We start from the raw sequence: 25222 nt of genomic DNA on the forward strand, positions 1-25222 counted from the left end.
ATTTTAAATTAATATATAACATATATTTTAGAAGTACAGTTTGGTTTATTGAAAAGAAAATTGTTAGTTTTAAATCATTTGTTTTAAAAAGAATCTTAAAATTATGTGTTCTATAAAATATATAATAAAGCTCTAAAAGTTATTTACAGTTGATTTGTTTTATTAATTTAAAGTTTGTATGTTCCTATTTTAAAGTTTAAAAATAAATTAGTCTTTGTTTTATTGTGCTATTAAAAACTAAATGATAAAAATGTCTTTTTATTAGTTTTAAAAAAATTTTTAATAGCAAAAAAAACTAGTAATAAGACACTCTTAAAAGTTTTTGCATGTGAAAAAGTTTATAAACCTCATGGTTAAAGGTGGGATGTAAATGATAAAAAATGTTAGAAAATCAGGATTAACAGGTTTTCAGGTTGTTCTGGTAATTTTACTCATTTTTGTGTTTATATCAAAAACCTAGTTTATATTAAAAAGAAAATTAATAATTTATTAGAGTTGGTTCAGCTTTTTATTTTATTTTGTTTTTAATAGCTTCTATAATATTTAATTCTTGTCATCAAATTTAACCATAAGACAAATATTTTTGCAACACTGCTAAGACCTACATTGCCTAATTAAAATATTCTATTTTTAATTTTGAAAAACCTAAAGCTTCTTTGATTTTTTACATAGTGTATTTATAATTTGTTGAAAATGTTTTACATATTAGTGTCTGTAAAAAGATTAAAAACATAAGAAAATGAAAACAAAAAGTCCGAAAGAAAAACCTGATATATATAATTGTTTCAAAGTTTAATAAGTTTTTAAATGTTTTTATTATGACTAAAATTGTTAACCTAAAATAAAGAACTATAGTTTAAGTTTGCTTTTAAAAAACTGAGTTTAATTATCCATATGTGAAAAATGTTAAACTTACAAAATCTAAGTACCAGCTTAGATGTATTTAGTATATAAAAGTATATTACTTTTCTATATAATAATTAGATACATACTAAATTTTACTATGAGTTTAATTAATATAAATAAATATTAAATTTTTAAAGTAGTTTAAATTATTCAAGTAATTGAGATATTTTATTTTTCTAGGTTTTATATTTTACAAAATGACTACTATAACTTCATTAAACGCTTTGAGGAGAATTGAGAAAGAATTAAAAAAGATGGAAAAACATGTAAGCTTTGTTTTTAAGTATATACTAATTTTAACATTTAAGTATAGTTATCTTTCTTTGAGTATATACTTTAAACAAATAAAAATTATAAGTATAAGTTGTACATTGTGTTTTGGTTTCTTACCTAAAAGCTAAGTAAAATAATATTTCAAATAAAATAAGTTGTGTGTGTATATATATATATATAGAATTAAGTTATTTAACTTAATAAATTAAATTCCTCACACTGAGCCCACCTTGAGGGCTTTATTAATAAAAAGGTTTATTTAAAGATGCAAAACTCAAAGAACTCGAGTTTCGTGATTACTCACTCATCAGCTTCAAAACAAGTCTAAAATAAAGCACAAAACAAAATCAATAATGAAAGTAAAAAAATTTTTGCATAAATAGATTATGACGTAATTTTTTACTTAAATTAATTGAAATTACGTCATAATCTATTTATGCAAAAATTTTTTTACTTTCATTAGTGATTTTGTTTTGTGCTTTATTTTAGACTTGTTTTGAAGCTGATGAGTGAGTAATCACGAAACTCGAGTTCTTTGAGATTTGCATCTTTAAATAAACCTTTTTATTATATATATATATATATATATATATGTTTTTTACTGTACAATATAGTAAGTTTAAGGAATTTTGAAATAGTTTTGTTTAATTATCAAAAACTTTTACCAAATAGTGTAAATAAATAAGATTTCTATTTAAATAAAACTATGAGTTTCTTTGTTTTATACACTTGTTAGATACTGAACTCCTAATATTAAACAAATCATTTTGTTATCTTAAAAGATGCACAGTGATATTTATTAGCTTCCTTAAGGTTCTAATATCCTTATAAAGTTATTTAACTGTTATGACGTTGAAACAGACTGATCCATCATGCAAATTCGAACTGGTTAGAAATTCAATAAACAATTTGACAGGACAAATAATTGGTCCTAAAGGTACACCTTATGAAGGTTAGATTTTTTATATATGTTCATGTATATTATAAAAATTTTAATTAAAACGTCAGATTATTTAAATAGTTTGTGAGTCGTTACAACAAACGAAATACTCACTTTTTAGAATTTTAATGATAAATTTTACACGTAAACAATCTTTGCATATAAGTGGTAATTTAAAACTAAAACTTGGGATATAAAAACTTGTTGATCTGCAAATTAACGTAGCACGCATGTAATCTTAACACTATGACGTCATAAAAAAAAACGTTTAACAGGTGGAACCTACAAGCTTTCATTTGAAATTCCCGACCGCTATCCCCATTCACCCCCTAAAGTGAAATTCATCACAAAAATTTGGCATCCGAACATCAGCTCTGTCACGGGACATTTTAAAATCCTAAAAAAATTGTGGTTTGTTTTATATAAATATCAAATTTACATAATGTTTATTTAATTTTCGTGTGAACGGAGTTCATAAGGTTTACGAAATTTATGTTGGATAACACAATATTTTGCTAATATATTAGTAGTTTAGAACATGTAAGTCAAATTTTAGTAAATTTTAAGTATAGAATTACCTTTGGTAACTTTATGGTCTTAAAAAAAGTTTCAACATTATTATGACGTCATACTAATAATAATTGTTTTTTCTAGGAGTCCCGGTATGACCCTGAGAACAGTGATGCTCTCCCTTCAAGCTTTGATGTCCGCACCCCAACTTGACGACCCTATAGACTTGATTGTCGCGGTGCAGTACGGGGCGAACAAGGAGGATTTCGAACGGACAGCGCAATACTGGGCTCACAAGTACGCTGGAGGTTGGTTTGTTTGAATATTTTTACTAAAAAATTTTAAAAAAGTGTTTTGACTTGTTAGACATTGCTTAACAAGTTTGCTACTTTTTTATCTGTATATTTATACTAAAGAATTTGAAAAAATGTTTTAACTTGTAGGACATTGATAAGTTTGTTACTTTTTTATTTCTACGATGGAGGTTATATGTTATCTGTTAGTTAATATTTATCTAAAGCAATACAATATCCAAATATTTTGTCTTTTGACCTTTTTTTCATTAAATACATTATAAATCAGTACATTATTTACTAATTATTGCTTTCTAAATATAATAATTATCACTTATCATATTACAATAATGTTTATAACAATGCCGTATCTATGTTATCATTGTGTAGTATGTAGTAATACTGTAATAGCATATAATTTATTTCAACAGCAAAATTATCCGATTCTAACATTGCGTCCTGCGATGATCTCGTGAAGAAGATGATGGGAATAGGATTCAGCGATGAAGGATCAGTGAAGAGCCTCTCCAAGAGCAACTGGAACATCGATTCTGCCATCAACAGCCTCTTATAAAATTTATGTGATCATTACTCTTGAGCACATGTAGATTTTTATGCAAATTGCGTACCTATACGATAGGGTTGTTTTTCTAACACCTAAAATATGTCAATTTCAGCGTATTTAGTTTTTTTACTCTCATTATCAATAAAATACTGATTTAAAAAATGTTAACTTATATTTAATATCTTAAGTGAGACACTAAAACACACTATTGTGTAGGACTTGATGGTCTTTTGTTCATCAATTCGTGTTCAAAAAAAAGTGCAGGCAAGTTTTTAATCTTTAATATTTTTTTGTATAAAGTATGGTATACTTTTTATTATTAAACAAGATTTACTTTTGTTTGCACCTCCGGACGATAACAAAATCTCAGCTAACAGTATTAGCCGTACAAACTTCAATAACACCATGATCCTTGCAAATATATTTATTTAGAACTTATAAAAGCATTTGTCTTCAGTAGTTGGAAGTTTAATTTAATATGACATAAATAAGCTTTAAAGAAAGTCATTTATAAAGCATAAATGTTATATTGTTTTTTCTATGCTAGACAAAATTCTACGTAGAATCATTGAAACATTTAGTTTTAGTTGCACATATTCAAAAGAAGGGTTACTGTTGTACTATCACAAATATTTTAGAAAAACTGATATATTTTTTAGTCTATTTTTGATATTATTCTGTAAAACTTCAGTGAGTTTAACGTAAAAAAAATTCTTTCAAACTTTTATGACAACATACAATAAAATTCTACTGTAAAAAAACCTCAAGTTTTATTTTAGATTAATTTTAAAATTATTTTATATAATTTTAATAAACTTAATATAAAAATCAATAACTTAAAATTGTAACTTTTTTAAAAATAGACCTCAAGTTTAATATAAAAAACTGTATACAATTAATTTAAGAATTTTTATTTAAACCGGAAAAAAACTACAAATAATTTATTTACTGTATAATATAAAATTTCATGATTTAGTTATATTATAAATGATCTTAGTTTATGTGTATTGTATTGTTATAAACAAAGAACATCTAGTAATACTAAGACTTATTAGTCTAATAAAAATTTATATATTTATGTCAATAAACAGGTCAAAAAACTAAACCAAAACAGTTTTATAACTTGTGTGTTAAATAGTCTTTTTTAAAGGATTTAAATTTATTAGGGTAAGTTTAAAATAATATTTTCAGATGTGTTTGTTTTGTAAGCTTTAATTTTAAATAATGTAGCATAAAGTATATGTTGATACTTAGATTAAAACAATTTAAGGCAGTTTTAAAAAATGCAGTTTTGTAATTATAATATTTTTTTATTAAAAAAAAATATACGAAAAATGACTTTACAAGTTTAAAAATGTTTACGAGTTATATTGATAAATAAGCTAAGAATCTTTTTTTTTTTGTAGTTTCAAGTTTCAGTGATTTGTAATGCTAATTTATGTATTATAATATCATCATACTAAAAATGTTTTCAAGTGTAGTTGCTCAAGTTAGCTAACAAAAATAACTGTGAAAATTTCAACGTTCAAAGTGTTAAAGTTGGAGAAAACTAATTATTAAATAAACTTTTTATCATTTGTTGTAAACTTTAAAGGCGTTATCTACGAAAATATGTACTATTTATTTCATTAAAATTATGTTTAATGGTTTTTAATGAAAACATTATCTAACTATGATCGTTGCTATTTCATACTTTAAAGTACTAAACTTTAATATCGAACACTCTGTGTAAAAATTTTTAATGACATTAAGAAACTTTCGTCATTTATCATATTAATACTACATTATACTGGCTCGTTCTTTATTCTGTTAATGGTACGTTAAAATGGTTTTTAAAACTTATGATTGTTATTTGAACAAAACCTAAAAAAACATTTTGAGACTGCACAAAACATATTTTAAGTGAATTCATTACTTACATAAAGTATGTTAGTTAATTAAATCATTAGTTGTTTACTTATAAATTTATTTCAATAATGAAAATGTTTACAGATAGTAATTAATAAGCATAGTAACTAACAATTACCGCTTAAATCAGGGGTCGGCAAACTGCGGCCCGCGGGCCAAATGCGGCTCGCAAAGGGTAAATCTGCGGCCCGCGAGCATGTTACTTTTTTGAATGGAAGCGGCCCGCGAAATAAAATTTTGCGGCCTGCGAGCATGTAAATGTGGCCCGCTGAGCAAATTATATTTTAAATTAAATTTGTTTGATTAATTTAGCTTTAAGTCCCTGTATAACATTTTAAAACAATTAAAATACTTTACTTATTTAGTTTAAAAATGTGAAAAAGACAGGTTAGCATTCCACTAGTTTTTTTCTCAATTTCATAATAACTTTTTTTCTTACAACAGCCAGTTATTATCTATAAAAAGAGTATAAAAAGTGCTTTAAATTAGTAAGATAATTATATGATACCTATATTGTAAATAAACTAAATGTAAATGTTTTCCGTTTTGTACAAAAGTAATGCACAGTAATTAACTAAAATGTCATTTCTTTACAGTTTTTTTTTTTACACGTTTTTTATACCTAAGTTCTTATTACAGATGTTTTGTTACTAAATGTTATATTTTAGTGTGCACAAATACATTTAAAATAACATAATAACATAAAATAAGCTCAATTTGATTTTGGTTTTGACACCTTTTATTTTTTAGAAGTTTCTTTGCATTTTTAAATTAATTCCTATGCAAACCAGCGTACAAAGGTGCTCACATTTCAAACCACTTTTTATTTGATACTTAACGAGAAAAACTTTAGTTTATGCATAATTTTCTAACATTATTGTTTCTACATGTAATTATCTAAGTGTGTACAGACACATTTAAAACAATAAATATGACATAAATTAAAAAAGTTTTTGTTAGGTATACTTTTCAATTTTTCAAATAATGTTTTTTGGCAAATAAATTAGATTTTATGCGTTGCATACTAAAATAAACAGTTGCTGTTTTTTAAAACTACCTATTTAATTCAAACTAGATAGAGAAATAGTAATTTATTAAGTTTAAACATTTTTTATCAAAATAGTTAAAATTCGATCATATAAACAAATAAAAATTGCCACACACTCAGACTATGACTATTTAAAGACTTCAAATATCAGTCCAATTCAGTCATTTTTTCAGTTTTTGGCTTGAATTACTTTTTTTATGCTAAAATATCAGGCTAGTTTTGATCACTCGGACTGACTTTTTTGCTATTAGGTGTGGTAAATTAAATTTATTATGTATATTTTGTTCAATGCACAGTGTTTGCTTGAATTAAAATAATTTTAAATTTTAATTTTTGCAGCTGATTAAATTTGAATTATTATTTATATTAATTGTATACATATAACTGTGAACAACTAGTGTTTCCAAAAAATCCTCGAAAAGCTTGGAATCTAACAACTTATACTTAAAAAATCTGAAAAAGCCTTAAATTTGAGAGTTATAGAAAAAACCTTAAACTTTAAACAATTTTTACATGTAAAGTAATAAAATTACGTTTGACACAAAAAATCTACAGTATAAATATATTTAATTAAAAAAATTAAAGAAGATTAACGGTATCTTTTAAAATTTTCGATTTTATTTAAGACTGGTTTTTTACATTAAATTGAATTTTATACTAAAAATAGAAGCAAAAAGTTGTATTTTTAAAAACTCTATATTTGTGCATTGCACCTTTGCTTTTAAATGGTTTTACCTATTTTTGTGCTTTGTTTTGGAACTAAAGCTAGAAATTTTAGCTATTTTAACTTTTAATAGACTTTTAATACAATTTAGACATTATTGCTTTTGAATTGGCAACCGTTTAAAAGACTAATTAAATACTAATAAAGTATTTTTTTAAAGTATTCGAGCATTAACTATGTTAAAAAATTTATTTAGCTTATCTACAGTAGAAATAGGTATTAATCTTTTTTAATTAACTAACTACTAAGTTTTCAAAAGAGTACAAACTATTAGGACGCAAAATCTATTTTCAATATTTAACACTTTTTTAAATATGAAAAGGTGGTTCATAACATAAAAAATGTATAAAAGTGACCCATAAGTGTTTTTTCAAGCTCGGTTTTTATAGAGAATTAGGTTGTAAGTAAAACAATAAAAATAACTTATTAAGTTTAACTCATTAAGTGCTTAAGAAAGTACATATTCTATCAAGACTAAAGTATATTTAACAATGTAAATTCTATTCCAATAGATATTTATATACTAAATAGGCATTCTTTTTGTAGCTAAAAGTTATTTAAAGTAATAAATTGAATAAAAGTAAAACTATCTCTGGTGTGACCAAAACTAAAGCCTAAAGATTATTTAAATATCACTAAAACTAAAACTGTGGCCCGCAAAGATTCTGAAAACTTGAAATTTGGCCTGCGAGCACCAACTGCCTGCCGACCCCTGGTCTAGATCAAAACTAACTTTATTACAACATTTAAAGCTTTTAAACAAACATTTAATATTTTTTGTTAAACATTTGATGCTTTTTAGTTGACTATTAAAGCTTGTTGACGTCATACTAAAAAAACTAACAGCTAATTGAATCTAATACTTCTATAAATTCTGAAGTTTATTTACTACTATAACGGTATCGATAGTGCTGAAGTTTGTACGGCTAGTAATGTTAGCTGAAATTTGGTAAAAGCTATCGTTTGGCGATGCTTATGAAAAAAAAAAGATTTGTTTAATCATAATTAGTACAACTAAACATGTTAAACAAAAAAAATTGATTGAAAACTTGCTCACACTTTATTTTGTGCACAACCTAATGCATACAAAAATACCATTGAGCTATCGAGTCACACACAACGAGTACAGTTTGATGTCTTGTCAGGGACATTTAATATTAATATACACGTTTATTATTTAGCATTTTATTGTAAATCATAAGGAATGACCTATATACGTTGAAGTTGACATATCTAAGGAATTCTAAAAAATCTTTATTATTTGGGTGCGCAATACAAATACCTACTATAAGAATGCAAATAAAAAAATGCGCACACTAGCGGATATAAATATTTAAGTGAGGTCGTTTATTGCAACCTCAAGGTTCCAGTTGCTCTTGGAGAGGCTGTTCACTGCTCCTTCATCGCTGAACCCCATCTGCATCATCTTCTTCACGAGATCATCGCAGGACGCACTATTAGATTTAGATGGTTTTGCTGTTGAAATACATTACATTACATTTCATTTTGAATATAAATTGTTGTTTGCTACTTACTGTAGTACTTACAATTTATTTTATTGTATTTAAATTAACTTGAAAAATACTTGCACGTTGTTTCAATTTATATAAATGTCAACAACTAAATTTCAAATAACAAGTATAACATTGTGAAAATAAACAGGTGATGTGAATAAATACTAAATGTTGTCTAATTGTTAAAAAAAAAGTATTTTTATACTAATACGCACAATCTGCAAATAAACTTACCTCCAGCATACTTTTGGGCCCAGTACTGCGCGGTTTGTTCGAAATTCTTCTTGTTTTTCTTGTATTGTGACGCAACAACGGCGTCCTGAGGGTCGTCAGGTTCAGGTGCCGACATCAGAGCTTGCAGGGAAAGCATCACTGTTCTCAGTGTTAATGCGGCAGACCTGAAAAAAAATTATAATTAAATATTTCACTTTAATCATAAAGGTGCAACATTACTTAAAATATTGCCAAAAAACAACATGATTTTATTTATTCTTTTATTTGCCAATCACGGTATAGTACTGTATCATTACATTTATTTAATAACTAGTTAAAACCAACCAGGAATCTTTCAGGATATCGAGACAAATACATCCTGTGACAGAACTGATGTTCGGATGCCAAACTTTCGTGATGAATTTCACTTTAGGGGGGGAATAGGGGTAGTTGTCGGGAATTTTAAGCGACAGATCGTACGTGCCTCCTGATTAAAGCATAATTAATGTTTATGACGTCGTAGTATTAAGGTTAAATATTGATTTGTTGATCAAATAATTTCATATGATTTTTTTCAGTTTTAAGCCACTACTTAAATGCTTAATTTGTTTTGTTTATGTGTTAAATTTATCGTTAAAGTTTTATTACGCGTGTCTTTTCTTCATTGTAATAACTTTTTAATAATATTCTAAACAGATACTCAAAAACACTTTTTATTATATTTTGTGCTCTTATTATATACAAACAACCTAACCTTCATAGGGTGTGGCTTCAGGTCCAGATATTTGTCCTTTCAAATTGTTAACTGAACTATCTACCAATTCGATCTTGCATGATGGATCAGCCTATTATGATGTTAAAGTTTAATTCAAAAAATTAACTTATTTGTTTGCATTAGTTGGTAAAAAGCTACTTTTAAATTAACAATTTTATTCAAAAAAAATTCCTATATTTACTATATTCTATTTTAAAACTATATATATATACATAAATAATATTTTACTTTGTGCAATATTCTTCTTATTTAGCACTTCTAAAAGAAAATACACTTTTTAGCTATACAATGAGTATTTAAAATGCAGCCTTAACTTTTTACTGAACAAAATAAAAATGGTAAGAACCATTAAAAATAAACAAAATATTATTTTTAATAATGTATTTTGTTTATCTAAAATTCAATCCTGTCCGGTCTTTAAAATCAAAAGAGGAAGACTACCTTCATCCCATTTTAATTTTTTACTGTTTACTGGTACTTTTTATCTGTTAAAGTAGATACTCAAGAGGAAGATAACTGTACTTAAATGTTTTTATTAGTTTATACTTATTAATATTTATAAAAACTTACACTTCTTTCTAAGTTTTTCAATTCTGCCTGAATTCTCTTTACTGCCAAATTTGCCATTTTATTAGTTTATAAAATCTAAAAAAAGTTAAAAACACTAAGGGTTTCTTAGTTACAAAAGAATTTTTGCAAAAACATAATCAGCTTTAATTTATAGCATCTGTTTGCTTATACACAAGCACAGAATGAATTTTTACACAAAAATATAATTATTTTAACAAAAAAGCTACGCAAAAGTCTTTGTAGATGTAGCTTTCTTAGTTATAAATGTATGTTTCTTTTCTGTTTTTGATAAAAATAAAGTTGTAAACCATAGTACTTTTTATTCTTTTGTTGTTATTTCTATAAATAAAAATTTCATATATTTTAAACAATTTTTTTGTATTGCAGTCTAAAAGGCAAAGTATTATTTAATAAACCATATCAACTTGAGTTTGGTAAATTATACTTAGTAAATAAAAAGGATATTTTAAAGTTGTAATTAAACCTACAAACTATTGTAAGTTTTTATACTTACCATAAATTATTTTAAGTGTTTATAGCAAAAGTGTGGGAGATAAGATCTTGCATAATTGGCTTTGTTAAAGTCATCAACTAAAATTAGGGCCAGAGATGTTAAAATGCTAAAAGTTACTATGGTAATTCAGCAATGAAGTGTTTTATTTTTGGTTTGTTTTAAGTTAGTAATTTCACGCTTGAGTAAACAAAGCAGAGCTTTTTAACATGTCTGATTAGGGCTACCATATATAAATACTGCGACGAAAAGAAAGTTTAAATATCCTAATTTTTTTATTTCATAAATGTACTTAAAAATATTATTGAAGAACAAATAGCATTTTTCTTTTGAAATCCTAGGACAATTTTTCTACTGTGAGTATTTGAATTACTTGTCAAGTATTTTTACCTAAAATTTTGCAAACAGTCTGTGCATTTAGTCATAAGAAAACTTATTTTTTCGACAGGCTTTTACTTATTTCACTTATATTAAATCTACATGAGATAGTTTAGAAATTTAGTTATGTTTATTTCCTTTTATGTATTACTATGTTTAGTTATATACATCTTCTTAGTTTTAGGATTCTTTATCTGAATAAACTATATTTTTGCTATATAGTGAAAAAGGCTTGCTACTATTTCTTTTTTTTTTTGCTTTACAGTCAATAATTCATTATCATAAGTTATACCTAGTTACTATTACCAACGTATTACCATTTCATATTGTAATTCTATAACTAATAAAAAATGCTATGATCTAATTATATCTAATAGAATAATCTTAACTACTTATAAAAATATAATAACTTTTTTTTAATTAAATTTAAAGAAAAATTTAATATGTATCTAGTTACTGAGGATCATAACAGCTATTAAGGGGACCATGAGTTCATAACTTGAAACTTACATTAGATATTCTGTAGTAATTATAAAGTGCAAAAAAATTCTTGATAATTAATGATAATTTTTTGAGTAACATTATTGGACGGAGCCATAGCTTTTTAAGTAACCTAAAAGAGGGTCTTTTGAAAAAAGTTTAGGAAACCCTGAGTTAGTATAAAGAAAAGTAATGTACTTTCTTAGCAGGTACTTAGATTAGGCCAATTTCATTTTTAATACACGTGAAAAATTAAATGCAGTTTTTAAAAAACAAACTTAAACTATGGTGATATTTTATGTTGAAAATTAATTTATTATAGGATTTTTAAAATTGCTTTTAAAATTTATTTAGAAATGCGTTAACTTCATTTTAAACTTTAAAACAATTATGTAAAGCAGGGTTTTCTTTGAAACTTTTTATTTTAATTTTCTTAAAGTTTTTAATCATTCCAAGCATACTTATGGGTAAAACAATTGCTTACAAATAAACTATTTAAGAATGTTGACACTTTTAATAACTGATTTATTTACAAAGCAACAAATGTTTTGAATAATGAACATTTAAAAGTTATAGGAATTTTAGGTGTTTCAAAACATAAAATAAAAATTTTAATCATGTATAGTAGATCTTAGCATCGTGGCTAAAAATTTGTTTTATAGTTAAAATTATTAATATAAATTTAAAAAAACAATTATTAGTAAAAGCTATTTAAAGCAAATAAAAATCAAGCTAAATGACCTCTAATAAATCTTTAATATTTCTTTAACAAATATAACCAAGGCTTTTCATAAGAAAAAAAATTTCTAAACAGCTTGAATAACTTGTATTGGTGTTAATCCTAATGTCTTAAAATTTTATTTTTTACCCCAAACACCATTTCGCCAGAAGGAATATTAAGTTTTTCAAACTGAAACCTTTTTGAAATGTGCATGATAAATTAATAGTTTTTCTTCTATTTAGAAAATGTCTAAATACTTAAAATAAAAACATTTTTAACTTTTTGCTTTTAATAGAACAATTCAAAAAGAATAAGTTTTTTAATGTAAACATTAAAATGGGAACATCCAACTTTAAATTAACAAAACAAATCAGCTAAAAATAACTTTTAATATTTAGTTATATATTTATATACAAACACAACTTTAAGATTTTGTTTAAAACAAGTCATTTAAAACTAACAACAATTTTATCAATAAACTAAACTGTATTTACAAATTTTAAGTTTTATATATAAATTTTACATAACAAAAACTTACTTGAAAACCTGAAAAACCTTATTACAAAGCCTGCAATGTACGAAGTTACTTCAAACACACTACTGTTAACTACTTTGCTAAAATGGCAGTTTTAAAAACTCAATTTTCACAGGTCACCCTAGGAGTTTTCTCCTTAAATGTTCCGATGAAAATTTATAAATTCTAATTAGACCAGGGTTTCCTAAACCTTTTTCAAATGGCCTCTTTAAAGAAAGCGATGGCCCCCTTCACGAAGATTACTTAAAAACACAAAAATCTACCATTAAAAGCACTTAATACCTTTTTTTTTTGTTTTTTTGGTCTTCATCAATAACTTCAGAATTTCTAGTGCAAGTTTCAAAACTACCATTAAAATCACCTAAACCTTTTTTTTGCTCTTCATTGCCAACTCCATAATATCTATTGTAAGTTTCTAATTATGACCTTATACCCCCTGTGGCTCCTTTACCGCACATGGCCCCTTTTTAACCCCTTTGCTGCTCATGCCCGCTGAGTATCTTTGGAAACCTTGGATTAGACTTTTAACTATAACTATCATAAGCTTATAAACTTGTTACAATTGGTTTTAATTATCTCAAACTAAAATTATACGAGCAAAATATGTATTTACGATCAGAGTTGCATTTTAGCTAAGATAAAACTCTGCTCTTAAACCACAGTTACAATTTTAAGCAGTTATCAGTAAATATTAGAAAGGCTTCTAAAAATTTTTTATTCTAAATTTTATCATTATGTTGACAGAAAGTTTAAGTTTTTAGACCATTTATTTTAATCTTTTGTTTTAATTAGATGTTATTCATTGTCCTGGATAAAAAATTAAAAAGTATCCAAGTGGTGTGCGACTTGATAACCGAAAGGTTCCTCTTGCACCAGGTCTTAGGACCAAATATTTTGAGCAAGTTTATTTTTGTTGATTATTAAACAACGTAAGTTAGTAACTATATACTATAAACTAAAAAAAAAGCATGATTTTTGGCTTGTATACTTAAAGTTTATTCTGGTTTGCATACTTTTTAATTCAGCAAAAATATCTTTTTTTCATGTTGTTTTTAATATTCAATTATATAAACTTAATCTTTTGAATTATTTTAATATATTTGGGTAAAGTTAGTGAGTGTAAGGGAATTTTTTTTTTTGAAAGCCTTAGAGAAGTTTGCTGACTCAGAAAATATGTAAATTAGACTGGACTATACTGACCTTTCAGTATACTTTCCATGATTTTGAATGATTATTTTACATAAAGTATATTCTCTTTAAAAACGGACAAAAAGTTTAGAAAAATTAAATGATACTATAAGTTGTTGATTGTTAATGAGTTAGTTAAAAACTAAACTCCATTCAAAATGATTCTTTAAACTTGCTTTAAGTTTAATAAAATTTATTAGTTTAGCCATGATAAATCAAACTTTGAGCATGCTTGGCAAAATATTTTACCTATATTAAAAACAATATTATTTTTACTAACATTAAAACTGTTTCTTTAAACTAGTACGTAGTACTTTTCTGTAAGAAGATGAGTTTTCTTAGTTTTCTTGTTAGTGTTTCCATTTTCTTAAAATTGTTTTTATCAGTAAGCAACAAAATATTATAAAACTAGTTGTGCTAATTAAACTAATAATTGACTTCAAAAGTTATCTTAAAGTAAAAGTTAAAAATAGTTTTCTATTTTTTGACTGTAAATCTAATAAAATTTATTTCATAACAAAAAAGAAGTATATAGTCTGTTTTCTAATAACAAACTAATTTAATGATTTAAGTGCTAATTGTTAGTTACTATGATTATTAATTACTATCTGTAAACATTTTTATTATTGAAATAAATTTATAAGTAAACAATTAATGATTTAATTAACTAACATACTTTATGTAAGTAATGAATTCACTTAAAATATGTTTTGTGCAGTCTCAAAATTTTTTTTTAGGTTTTGTTCAAATAACGATTATAAGTTTTAAAGACCACTTTAACGTACCATTAACAAAAAAAAGAAAGAATCAGTATAATGTAGTGTTAAAATGATAAATGACGAAAGTTTGTTAATATCATTAAAAATTATACCACAGAGTGTTCGATATTCAAATTTTAATACTTTGAAGTATGTTTTAGCAACGATCATAGTTAGATAATGTTTTCATTAAATAACCATTAAACATTATTTTAATGAAATAACTAGAATACATATTTGATAACCGTAGACAACGCCGTTAAAGTTTACAACAAATGATAAAAGAATTATTAAGGTTAATAATAATTAGCTTTCTCCAACTTTAACACTTCGAACGTTGAAACTTTCACAGTTATTTTAGTTAGCTAACTTGAGCAACTATACTTGAAAATATTTTTAGTATGATGATGTTATATTACATAAATAAACATTACAAATCACTGAAACTTGAAACTTCCAAAAAAAAATTTTTTAGCTTATTTATCAATATAAACCTTCTAATAAATATTTTTAAACTTTTAAAGTCATTTTTCGTATAACTTTCTTTAATCAAAAAATATTGTAATAAAAAAATTCTATTTGTCTTCAACTGCCTTAAATTGTTTTAATTTAAAACAAGTATCAACATATTCTTAATGCTGCATTATTTAACATTGAAGTTTACGAAATAAACACATCTAAAGATATTTTTTCTAAACTTACCCTAATAAATTTAAATCATTCAAAAAAACTATTTAACACAAAAGTTATAAGACTGTACTTGTTTATTTTTTTGACCTGTTAATTGACATAAATATAAAGTTATTATTAGACTAATAAGTCTTAGTATGACTAGATGTTCTTTGTTTATAATAATACAATACAAATAAACTAAGATCATTTATAATAAAACTAAATCTTAAAAATTTTATATATACTGTAAATCAATTATTTGTAGTTTTTATTTTAGTTTAAATAAAAATTGTTAAATTAATTGTATACAAGTTCTTATATTAAACTTGAGGTCTATAAAAAAAAAGTATTTCATTAACTATATTTTAAATAAAAGTTTTGAGTAATTTATTTTCATAATAATTTCATTAAAATTTTACAAAATAGCACTATAATTAATCTAAATTAAACTTGATGTAATTTTACTGCAGAATTTTATTATATGTTGTCACAAAAGTTTGAAAACAGTTTTTTTATGTTAAACCAATTGAAGTTTTACAAAATAATATAAAAATTAGACTGTTAAATATATCAGTTTGTCTCAAATGTTTGTGATAGGACAAAGAGTAACCCTTTTTTTAAATATATATGTAACTAAAACTGAAAGTTTCAATGATTCTAGGTAGAATTCTGTCTAGTATAGAAAAGACAATATAACATTTATGCTTTATAAATGACTGTCTTTAAAGCTTATTGATGTCATATTAAATTAAACTTCCAACTACTGAAAACAAATACTTTTATAAGTTCTAAAAATATATGTATATATATTTGCAAGGATAATGGTGTTATTGAAATTTGTACGGCTAATACTGTTAGTTGAGATTTTGTTAAACCTATCGTCCGGAGGTGCAAACAAAAAACAAACCTTGTTTAATAATAAAAAGTTTATTTTACTTTACTAAAAAATATTAAAGATTAAAAACTTGCCTACACTTTTTTTTTTTTGAACACGAATTGATGAACAAAAGACCATCAAGTCCTACACAATAGTGTGGTTTAGTGTCACACTTAAGATATTAAATATAAGTTAACACTTTTTAAATCAGTATTTTATTGATAATCAGAGGAAATAAACTAATTACGCTGAAATTGACATATTTTAGGTGTTAGAAAAAGACCCCTATCGTATAGGTACGAACTTTGCATACAAATCCACATGTACTCAAGAGGAAAAAATACATGAGTTTTATAAGAGGTTGTTGATAGCAGAATCGATGTTCCAGTTGCTCTTGGAGAGGCTTTTCACTGATCCTTCATCGCTGAAGCCCATTCCCATCATCTTCTTCACGAGATCATCGCAGGACGCAATGTTAGAATCGGATGGTTTTGCTGTTGAAACAAATTATATGCTATTACAGTGTTGCTAGATACTACACTATGAGAACATAGAAATGACATTGTTATTAACATTATTGTAACATGTTCAGTTATAATTAATATGCTCAGAAAATAATAATTAGTAAATAATGTACTAATTTATAATGTATTTAATAACAAAAAGGTCAAATTACAAAACATTTGGATATTGCATTTATTTAGACGAAAATTAACTAATAACTAATAAATAAACACATTTTCAAATTTTTTACTACAAATATACAAATAAAAAAGTAGCAAACTTGTTAATGTCTAACAAGTTAAAACACTTTTTCAAATTTTTTAGTAAAAATATACAAACAAACCAACCTCCAGCGTACTTGTGAGCCCAGTATTGCGCAGTCCGTTCGAAATCCTCCTTGTTCGTCTTGTACTGCACCGCGACAATGGCGTCTACAGGGTCGCCAAGTTGGGGTGCGGACAACAGAGCTTGAAGGGAGAGCATCACTGTCCTCAGGGTCATACCGGGTGTCCTGAATAATTATTTAAATAGTATGACGTCATAATGAATAAAGAATTTCTTTCAAGACAATAAATTTACCACAGGTAATTCTAATATTTACTAATATTTAATTTGACTTATTCTAAACTGCTAAAATTTTAGCAAAACTATTATCCATCATAAATTTCGTGAACCTTATGGACTCCATTGACACGAAAATTATATAAACAGTATGTATATTTGATAATTATATGAAAACAAACCACAATTTTTTTAGGATTTTAAAATGTCCCGTGACGGAGCTGATGTTCGGATGCCATATTTTTGTGATGAATTTCACTTTAGGGGGGGAATGGGGGTAGCGGTCGGTAATTTCAAATGAAAGGTTGTAGGTTCCACCTGTTAAAGGTTGTTTTAATGACGTCATACTATTAAGATTACATGCGTGCTACGTAGATTTGCAGATCAACAAGTTTTTATATACCAAGTTTTAGTTTTAAATTATTACTTATATGCAAAGTTTGTTTACCTGGAAAATTTATCATTAAAATTCTAAAAAGTCTTTTGTTTGTTGTAACAACTCACAAACTATTTAAATAATCTGATGTTTTAATTAAAATCTTTATAGTATACATAAATATATTTAAAAAAATCTAACCTTCATAAGGTGTACCTTTAGGACCAACTATTTGTCCTGTCAAACTGTTTTCTGAATTTCTAACCAATTCGAACTTGCATGATGGATCAGTCTGTTTCGACGTCATAGTAGATAATTAACTTTTTAAGGGTATTAGAACTTTAAGGAAGCTAATAAATATCACTGTGCATCTTTTAATGTAACAATATGAATAATTTGATATCTTGAAAGTTAGTATATAATAAGTGTATAAAATAAAGAAACTCATAATTTTACTTAAATAGAAATCTTATTTATTTACACTATTTGGTAAAAGTTTTTGATAAATAAACAAAACTACTTTAAAAATTCTCAAACTTACTATATTCTACTATATAAAATATAAATATATATACACACAATTTAATTTATATAAAATATAACTTTACCTAGTGCAGTAATCTTCTTAATTAGTACGTATTTCTAGGATGAAAATACACTTTTTAGCTTTTAGGCAAAAAATCAAAACATAATGTACAACTTATACTTATTTTTTTATTTTTTTAAAGTATACTTAAATGTTTAAATTAGTATATACTTACAAATAAAGCTTACATGTTTTTCCAACTCTTTTAATTCTCTCTCAATTCTTTTTGATGCGTTTGATGAAATTTTAGTAGTCATTTTGTATAATATAAAAGCTAGAAAAATAAAATATCTTAATTACTTGTATGATTTAAACTACTTTTAAAATTGAATAATTAATTCTATTAATTTAACTCATAGTACAATTTAGTATGTAACTAAATAATATATAAAAAAGTAATACACTTTTATATACTAAATACATCTAAGCTGGTACTTAAATTCTGTAAGTTTAATTTTTTTCACATATGGATAATTAAATTAGTTTTTAAAAAGCTAAGTTAAACTATAGTTCTTTGTTTTAGATTAACAATTTTAGTCATAATAAAAATTAAAAAATTCATTGAATTTTGAAACAATTATATATAACAGGTTTTCAGACTTTTTATTTTCTTATGTTTTTAATGTTTTTACAGACACTTATAGATAAAACATTGCTAACAAATTCTAAATACACTATGTAAAAAATCAAAGGAACTTTAGGTGTTTCAAAATTTAAAATACAATATTCTAATTAGGAAATGTAGTGTTGCAAAAATTTTTGTCTTATAGTTAAAATTAATATAAAGAACTAAATGTTGGTAGAAGCTATTAAAGGCAGAATAAAATAAAAAGCTGAACCAACACTAATAAATTAATAACTTTCTTTAAAACATAACCTACACTTTTGATATAAACACAAAAATGAGTAAAATTACCAGAGCAGCCTGAAAACCTGTTAATCCTGATTTTCTTACATAATTTATTATTTACATTCCACCTTTAACCATGAAGTTTAAAAACTTTTTCACATGAAAAAACTTTTAAGAGTGTCATATTAGTAGTTTTTTTCTATTAAACAATTTTATAAAACTATTAACAAAACATTTTTATCATTTCGTTTTTGTTAGCACAATAAAACAAAGACTTTTTTTTTAACATTAAAATTGGAACATAAACTCTTTAAATTAACAAAAAAAAATCATTTGTAAATAACTTTAAGAAGTTATCTTTATAATTATTTAAAACAAAATAATTTTAAGATTCTTTTTAAACCAAATGATTTAAAACTAAAAATTTTTTTTAAACAAACCAAACTGTACTTCTAAAATATATGTTATATATTAATTTAAAATGTCAAAAACCTGCTTAATACCCTGATAAACAAAGAATGTGAATACTACCTTGAAGCCTACAAGCCTGCAATGTGCATACTTACTTCAGACACACTACTTTTAAATACTTTAGTTTTAAAAAACCAACTTTCACAGGACACTTTAGGAGTTTTCTCCTTAAATGTTCCGATGAAAATTCATAAAATCTGATTAGACCAGGGCTTCCCAACATTTTTTAAAGTTGCCCCTTTTAAAATATTAAAAAAGCTATGGCCTCTTTCACTTTTTACTCAAAAACTCCAAAAGTTACCATTAAAAACACTTAAGACCTTTTTTTTGTTTCTTTTTGCTCTAATCAACTATGTTTGTTTATTTTATTATTTTAACAAGGTATTATTTTAAGTTAAATTGGCAATTTTATGATTATATTACTATAATTCTTTCTATATCTTGACTGTAATAACTGCTTCTAAATTAGTTTGAATAGCGAATATCAGTATACTAGACCATAACAAAACGGTGCAAAATTTTAATTTTATTTAGCATTCCATAATCTTTAAAAATAGTGACACTCATAGAATTTTAAAGAACATTACAAATTGAATCAAGTCAAACTTTTACTTATACATTTTTAAAATTAAATTTTTTATCCTTTACAGAAGAAATTTATATTTTCATACAAACATTTTTAAAGTAACATTTTTTTAGAAATTTGCAGAAACAAGTTTTAAAAAAATTTTCATACTGCTAGGAAAGAAAAAAACACTAATAAGTTAATATTAATTTTATAAATTAACAACATCTAAATGAAAGGTATAAATTTTTTTAAGTATAAAAAAACAGAATGAACCTTTAATATAATTAAAGTTTTATTATAGTTAAAATTAATGCTAAAAATAATTAAATAATTTTAATAACAACTAAATGATTGACAGAAGCTAATAAAAACTAAATATAAATAAAAAGCTGAACTTTAATAAATCTTTTATAATTTGTTACTAAACAAATCCTAAGCTTTTGAAAAAAACACAAAAATGTGCAAATTAACCACAGCAACCTGAAAACCTGTTAATCCTGAATTTATTAATTTTTTTTTAAGTTACATCCACGTTTAGCCATGAGGTTTATAAATTTTCACCTAAAACCCTTTTAGAAGTCACATATTAATAGTTTTTATTTATTAAACAATGTTATAAAACTATTTATAAAACATTTTAGTCATATTATTTTTGACAGCACAATAAAATAAAGAATAATTGTTTTTTAAACTTTAAAATGGGAACATACACACTTTAAATTAACAAAACAAATCAATTGTAAATAACTTTAAGAACTTAACTTTATATTTATATAGAACACATAATTTCGTAATTCTTTATAAAACAAGTTATTTAAAATTAACAATTTTATTTTAAACAAACCAAACTGTACTTCTAAAATATATGTTATATATTAATTTAAAATGTCAAAAACCTGCTTAATAACCTGATAAACAAAAGAATGTGAATACTACCTTGAAGCCTACAAGCCTACAATGTGCATACTTACTTCAGACACACTACTTTTAAATACTTTAGTTTTAAAAAGCAACTTTCACAGGACACTTTAGGAGTTTTCTCCTTAAAAGTTCCGATGAAAATTCATAAAATCTGATTAGACCAGGGCTTCCCAACATTTTTTCAAGTTGCCCCTTTTAAAGAAATAAAAAAGCTATGGCCTCTTTCACGAAGATTACTCAAAAACTCCAAAAATTACCATTAAAAACACTTAAGACCTTTTTTTTTGTTTTTTATTTGCTCTATTCAACTATGTTTGTTTACTTTATTTTTTTAACAAGGTATTTCTTTAAGTTAAATTGGCAATTTTATGATTATATTACTATAATTCTTTCTATATCTTGACTGTAATAACTGCTTCTAAATTAGTTTGAATAGCGAATATCAGTATACTAGACCATAACAAAACGGTGCAAAATTTTAATTTTATTTAGCATTCCATAATCTTTAAAAATAGTGACACTCATAGAATTCTAAAGAACATTACAAATTGAAACAAGGCAAACTTTTACTTATACATTTTTTTATTAAATTTTTTATCCTTTACAGTAGAAATTTATATTTTCATACAAACATTTTTAAAGTAACATTTTTTTAGAAATTTGCAGAAACAAGTTATAAAAAAAATTTTCATTCTGCTAGGAAAGAAAAAAACTAATAAGTTGATATTAATTTTATAAATTAACAACATCTAAATGATAGGTATAAATTTTTTAAAGCATAAAAAAACTGAATTAACCTTTAATATAATTAAAGTTTTGTTATAGTTAAAATTAATGCTAAAAATAATTAAATAAATTTGATAACAATTAAATGATTGACAGAAGGTAATAAAAACATTACATTTTTTTTTACATTAAAATTGGAACATAAACTCATTAAATTAACAAAAAAAAATCATCTGTCAATAACTTTTAGAATTTAACTATATATCTATATAGAACACATATTTTTAAGATTCTTTTTAAAACAAATGATTAAAAATTAACATTTTTTTAATAAACCAAACTGTACTTCTAAAATATATGTTATATATTAATTTTAAATATTAAAAACCTGCTTAATAACCTGATAAACAAAGAATGTGAATACTACGTTGAAGCCTACAAGCCTACAATGTGCATACTTACTTCAGACAGACTACTTTTTAATACTTTAGTTTTAAAAAACCAACTTCATCAATAACATATAAATTCAATCTGAAAACTATTTAACCAAAAAAAAAATAACTATATGTTATTTGTAAACTAGACGTCCCTACTAAGGAATCAATGAATTTATCAATAAAATATATGAAAAAAATTTTAAGATAACCCTAAAAGAAAAAAAAGAAAAAATAATCTTGGTTAGTGCTGAGCTTTATAGATAAGGTTTCAATGAATTAAGGCGACCTGATGAAACAAATTAAATGAAACAAACTAAGTACAAGTATATTTACTTTTTACATTCTCGTAGGAGAAAAAGCCAAAATGTTATTAGAAATAAAATAGGTCCACGAGCAAAAAAAAAAGTAAGAGCGGTTATCCAAAAAGCTGAGTTTTAACACAGTGCACGTTTTTTTACAGTGTAACTATTCAAATATTCTAATAACAAAAACTATTTATCTTAGTTTTTATACTGTGGGAACAATTTAAATCAAAGTTGAGAAGGCTTTTATGTATGAAAAAGCACTGTTTTATCCACTCAAGCGTGAAATCATTAGTTAGTTTTACATACGAGCGTGAACTTAGCTTGAGAGCGTTTTTTAGAAATTTTATAAAAATGTCTAAACTTAAAACCCAATTATGTCCTTATCTTAATAGCTTATAAAAAACTTTTTTTTTTATTCTAAAGAACGGTCCTTTGTCTTTAATTTTAATCCGTAGAATTGGGGTTTGACTTTTTGAATGGGGCCCCTTTAAAAATTCAATTTTTCTCTAGTTTTTTATTTATACAATACAGACTTTTCTTATTTTTTTTTTCAAATCTTAAACATATGTATTTAAATGTGTTAAACGATGCTATAATTTTTTTTTTCCAACTTTTGTTATAATTTTTTTTTAACAGACTTGTATAGTTATGTTTTATAATGTTGTGATACTTTTTTCCGAATTCATTATTTCTTTCAAAATGTATGACCCATACAAGTTTTACCTAAATTCTTAGCAACGCTATTTGAGGGATTTCTTGCTCAAGTGCTAAGAGTTTAGGACTTTAGGTAAAACTTGTATGGGTTATATATTTTAAAAGCAATTTTTTTTTTTAAACTTACCATGAGTGTAAATTGTCAAAAATAATCTAATCTAAAAATGAATAATTTATTGTAAATTTTAAATGATGTCAACAATTGAAAATTATTGAGAAATGTTAAACTTAAATTATAAAAAGTCTTACTGACAAAATTTAAAGAAGTAACATTGATTATTGATTAGTGAAATAAAGTGTTTAATAACTTCATAGTAAAGTTTATGTCATTATAACAATTTAAGTTTTTCTAGTTTTGTGCTAATTTATTTTATATAAAACTTTGTAAAGAGATGATTAATGAATGCTATTTCAATCTATACGATAGTTTAGAATCTTTTTGATTATTTGAAACAGCTCTACAAACATAACATAAAATAAACAAAACTAATAATCTCTAAACAAAATGACAACTCCTGTACTGATATTTCATACAGATTGTAGTTAGTTTTAAAGTGATAATTTTATTTTTTATAAACACCTCTTCATTGTAAAAAGTGTACAGATGCATGTTCTAAATCTAATGAAATTGTTATATTTAAAAAAGGTAAGTTATATAAGTTACTTCCAAAACATGCAGTTGAAATTTTTTTTTAATTTTTTTTTTAAAGTTAAAACAACTAAAATTAGATTAAATATTTGTTCTTATATGTTGTAAACACATTAAAAGTTTGTTTTTGTTTACTAGTTTATAAATTATCTTATAAAAACCACAAAAAATTAAAATTTATTTATAATTATATTTTTATAATTCTTTTTGTGCGTATTTTTTTCAGCTACCAAATTTGAAGCAGATTTATTTTAAAAGTAGTTTTACAATTGTTGTACATTTTTGATGACGTCAAAAGTATCTAAAATCTTACAGCGACTTAATTAAAACCAAAATATAATATTTCTATAAAAATATAAATTATAAAATGTGCATAACACTTTCAAAGTTAAGTTGTAAGTCGTTAAAGTAATTGAGCAAATTGTTTAAAGCTTGTTGAATTGTTTTAAAGGAAATAGCTTTAATTAAGTCTACAAAAATTCTTTAGATGCTTTCGTTAAATAAACAGACTGTAAAAAGTTAAAATAAATATCTAGGTTGAGTTAAGTTTATATAATTCAAATAAACTGATTAGTATGTTTAAAACTTGACAAGTAGTTTAAACATCTTATTTATCACTAATCTAAAAAAACTTGAAGATAAAGTAGTTAGCTATCATTGAATTTATATTTAGATTTCTTTTTTTGAAATAAAAATGAAAAATTCAAACTGCCTCCTTTTATTTTGTTTATTTATTTGGAAGCCCTGGTTGCAACTTATGGCTTTAATAAGACAATTGTGCAACATTTTAGCTCCTACACTTTAGCTATAAATAATTTAAGTAACTTATAATAAATTGTTGATTTTTTATAGTTATATTTTAAAATAACTTATTAGAATTACTAACTATAATTTACCAATTTCAATTGTGTTCATTTCCTTTAAGTATAACACTGGTTAGCTAAATAAAATAAAAATTTCGTTTCTAAAAAAATGTAGACAAGATTTAAATAAAAATGCTTAAACCAATTCAGGTTTTTCTAGTTTTGTGCTAATTTATTTTATATAAAACTTTGTAAAGAGATGATTAATGAATGCTATTTCAATCTATACGATAGTTTAGAATCTTTTTGATTATTTGAAACAGCTCTACAAACATAACATAAAATAAACAAAACTAATAATCTCTAAACAAAATGACAACTCCTGTACTGAT

At 24.4% G+C, this 25222-nt stretch overlaps 3 protein-coding genes across 3 annotated transcripts; 1 reads left to right on the forward strand and 2 right to left on the reverse strand.

Moving 5' to 3' along the window:
• The first annotated feature begins 1103 nt into the window (after positions 1-1103).
• LOC145845237 (ubiquitin-conjugating enzyme E2 K-like) lies at positions 1104-3496 on the forward strand. The gene is made up of 5 exons (XM_082952659.1): positions 1104-1172; positions 2041-2131; positions 2395-2530; positions 2774-2937; positions 3354-3496. The coding sequence occupies exons 1-5, from the start codon at positions 1104-1106 to the stop codon at positions 3494-3496; spliced, it is 603 nt and encodes a 200-aa protein (XP_082808785.1).
• A 5004-nt stretch (positions 3497-8500) lies between these two features.
• On the reverse strand, positions 8501-10296 carry LOC145845238 (ubiquitin-conjugating enzyme E2 K-like). Its single transcript, XM_082952661.1, has 5 exons — positions 10240-10296; positions 9649-9739; positions 9240-9381; positions 8916-9079; positions 8501-8643 (listed from the first exon to the last, which is right to left on the reverse strand). The coding sequence occupies exons 1-5, from the start codon at positions 10294-10296 to the stop codon at positions 8501-8503; spliced, it is 597 nt and encodes a 198-aa protein (XP_082808787.1).
• Positions 10297-16710: 6414 nt separating this feature from the next.
• LOC145845239 (ubiquitin-conjugating enzyme E2 K-like) lies at positions 16711-18107 on the reverse strand. Its single transcript, XM_082952662.1, has 4 exons — positions 18002-18107; positions 17607-17742; positions 17211-17374; positions 16711-16853 (listed from the first exon to the last, which is right to left on the reverse strand). Exons 1-4 carry the CDS (start codon positions 18105-18107, stop codon positions 16711-16713), a joined length of 549 nt encoding a protein of 182 aa, XP_082808788.1.
• Positions 18108-25222: the final 7115 nt, after the last annotated feature.

The sequence above is a fragment of the Thalia democratica genome, chromosome 9, assembly GCF_965202585.1.
Source record: "Thalia democratica chromosome 9, ktThaDemo2.hap1.1, whole genome shotgun sequence".
Taxonomy (NCBI): domain Eukaryota; kingdom Metazoa; phylum Chordata; class Thaliacea; order Salpida; family Salpidae; genus Thalia; species Thalia democratica.

What these genes read in the sequence shown, in the direction of transcription:
- LOC145845237 (XM_082952659.1), top strand. Translation starts at nt 1,104, where the DNA reads ATGACTACTATAACTTCATTAAACGCTTTGAGGAGAATTGAGAAAGAA. An exon ending in TAAAGGTACACCTTATGAAG is followed by an intron (nt 2,132 to 2,394) that starts GTTAGATTTTTT and finishes AACGTTTAACAG; the next exon opens with GTGGAACCTACAAGCTTTCA. An exon ending in GGCTCACAAGTACGCTGGAG is followed by an intron (nt 2,938 to 3,353) that starts GTTGGTTTGTTT and finishes TTATTTCAACAG; the next exon opens with CAAAATTATCCGATTCTAAC.
- LOC145845238 (XM_082952661.1), bottom strand. Translation starts at nt 10,296, where the DNA reads ATGGCAAATTTGGCAGTAAAGAGAATTCAGGCAGAATTGAAAAACTTA. An exon ending in TGAAGCCACACCCTATGAAG is followed by an intron (nt 9,382 to 9,648) that starts GTTAGGTTGTTT and finishes TGCTTTAATCAG; the next exon opens with GAGGCACGTACGATCTGTCG. An exon ending in GATATCCTGAAAGATTCCTG is followed by an intron (nt 9,080 to 9,239) that starts GTTGGTTTTAAC and finishes ATTTTTTTTCAG; the next exon opens with GTCTGCCGCATTAACACTGA.
- LOC145845239 (XM_082952662.1), bottom strand. Translation starts at nt 18,107, where the DNA reads ATGACGTCGAAACAGACTGATCCATCATGCAAGTTCGAATTGGTTAGA. An exon ending in TAAAGGTACACCTTATGAAG is followed by an intron (nt 17,743 to 18,001) that starts GTTAGATTTTTT and finishes AACCTTTAACAG; the next exon opens with GTGGAACCTACAACCTTTCA. An exon ending in AAAATCCTAAAAAAATTGTG is followed by an intron (nt 17,375 to 17,606) that starts GTTTGTTTTCAT and finishes ATAATTATTCAG; the next exon opens with GACACCCGGTATGACCCTGA.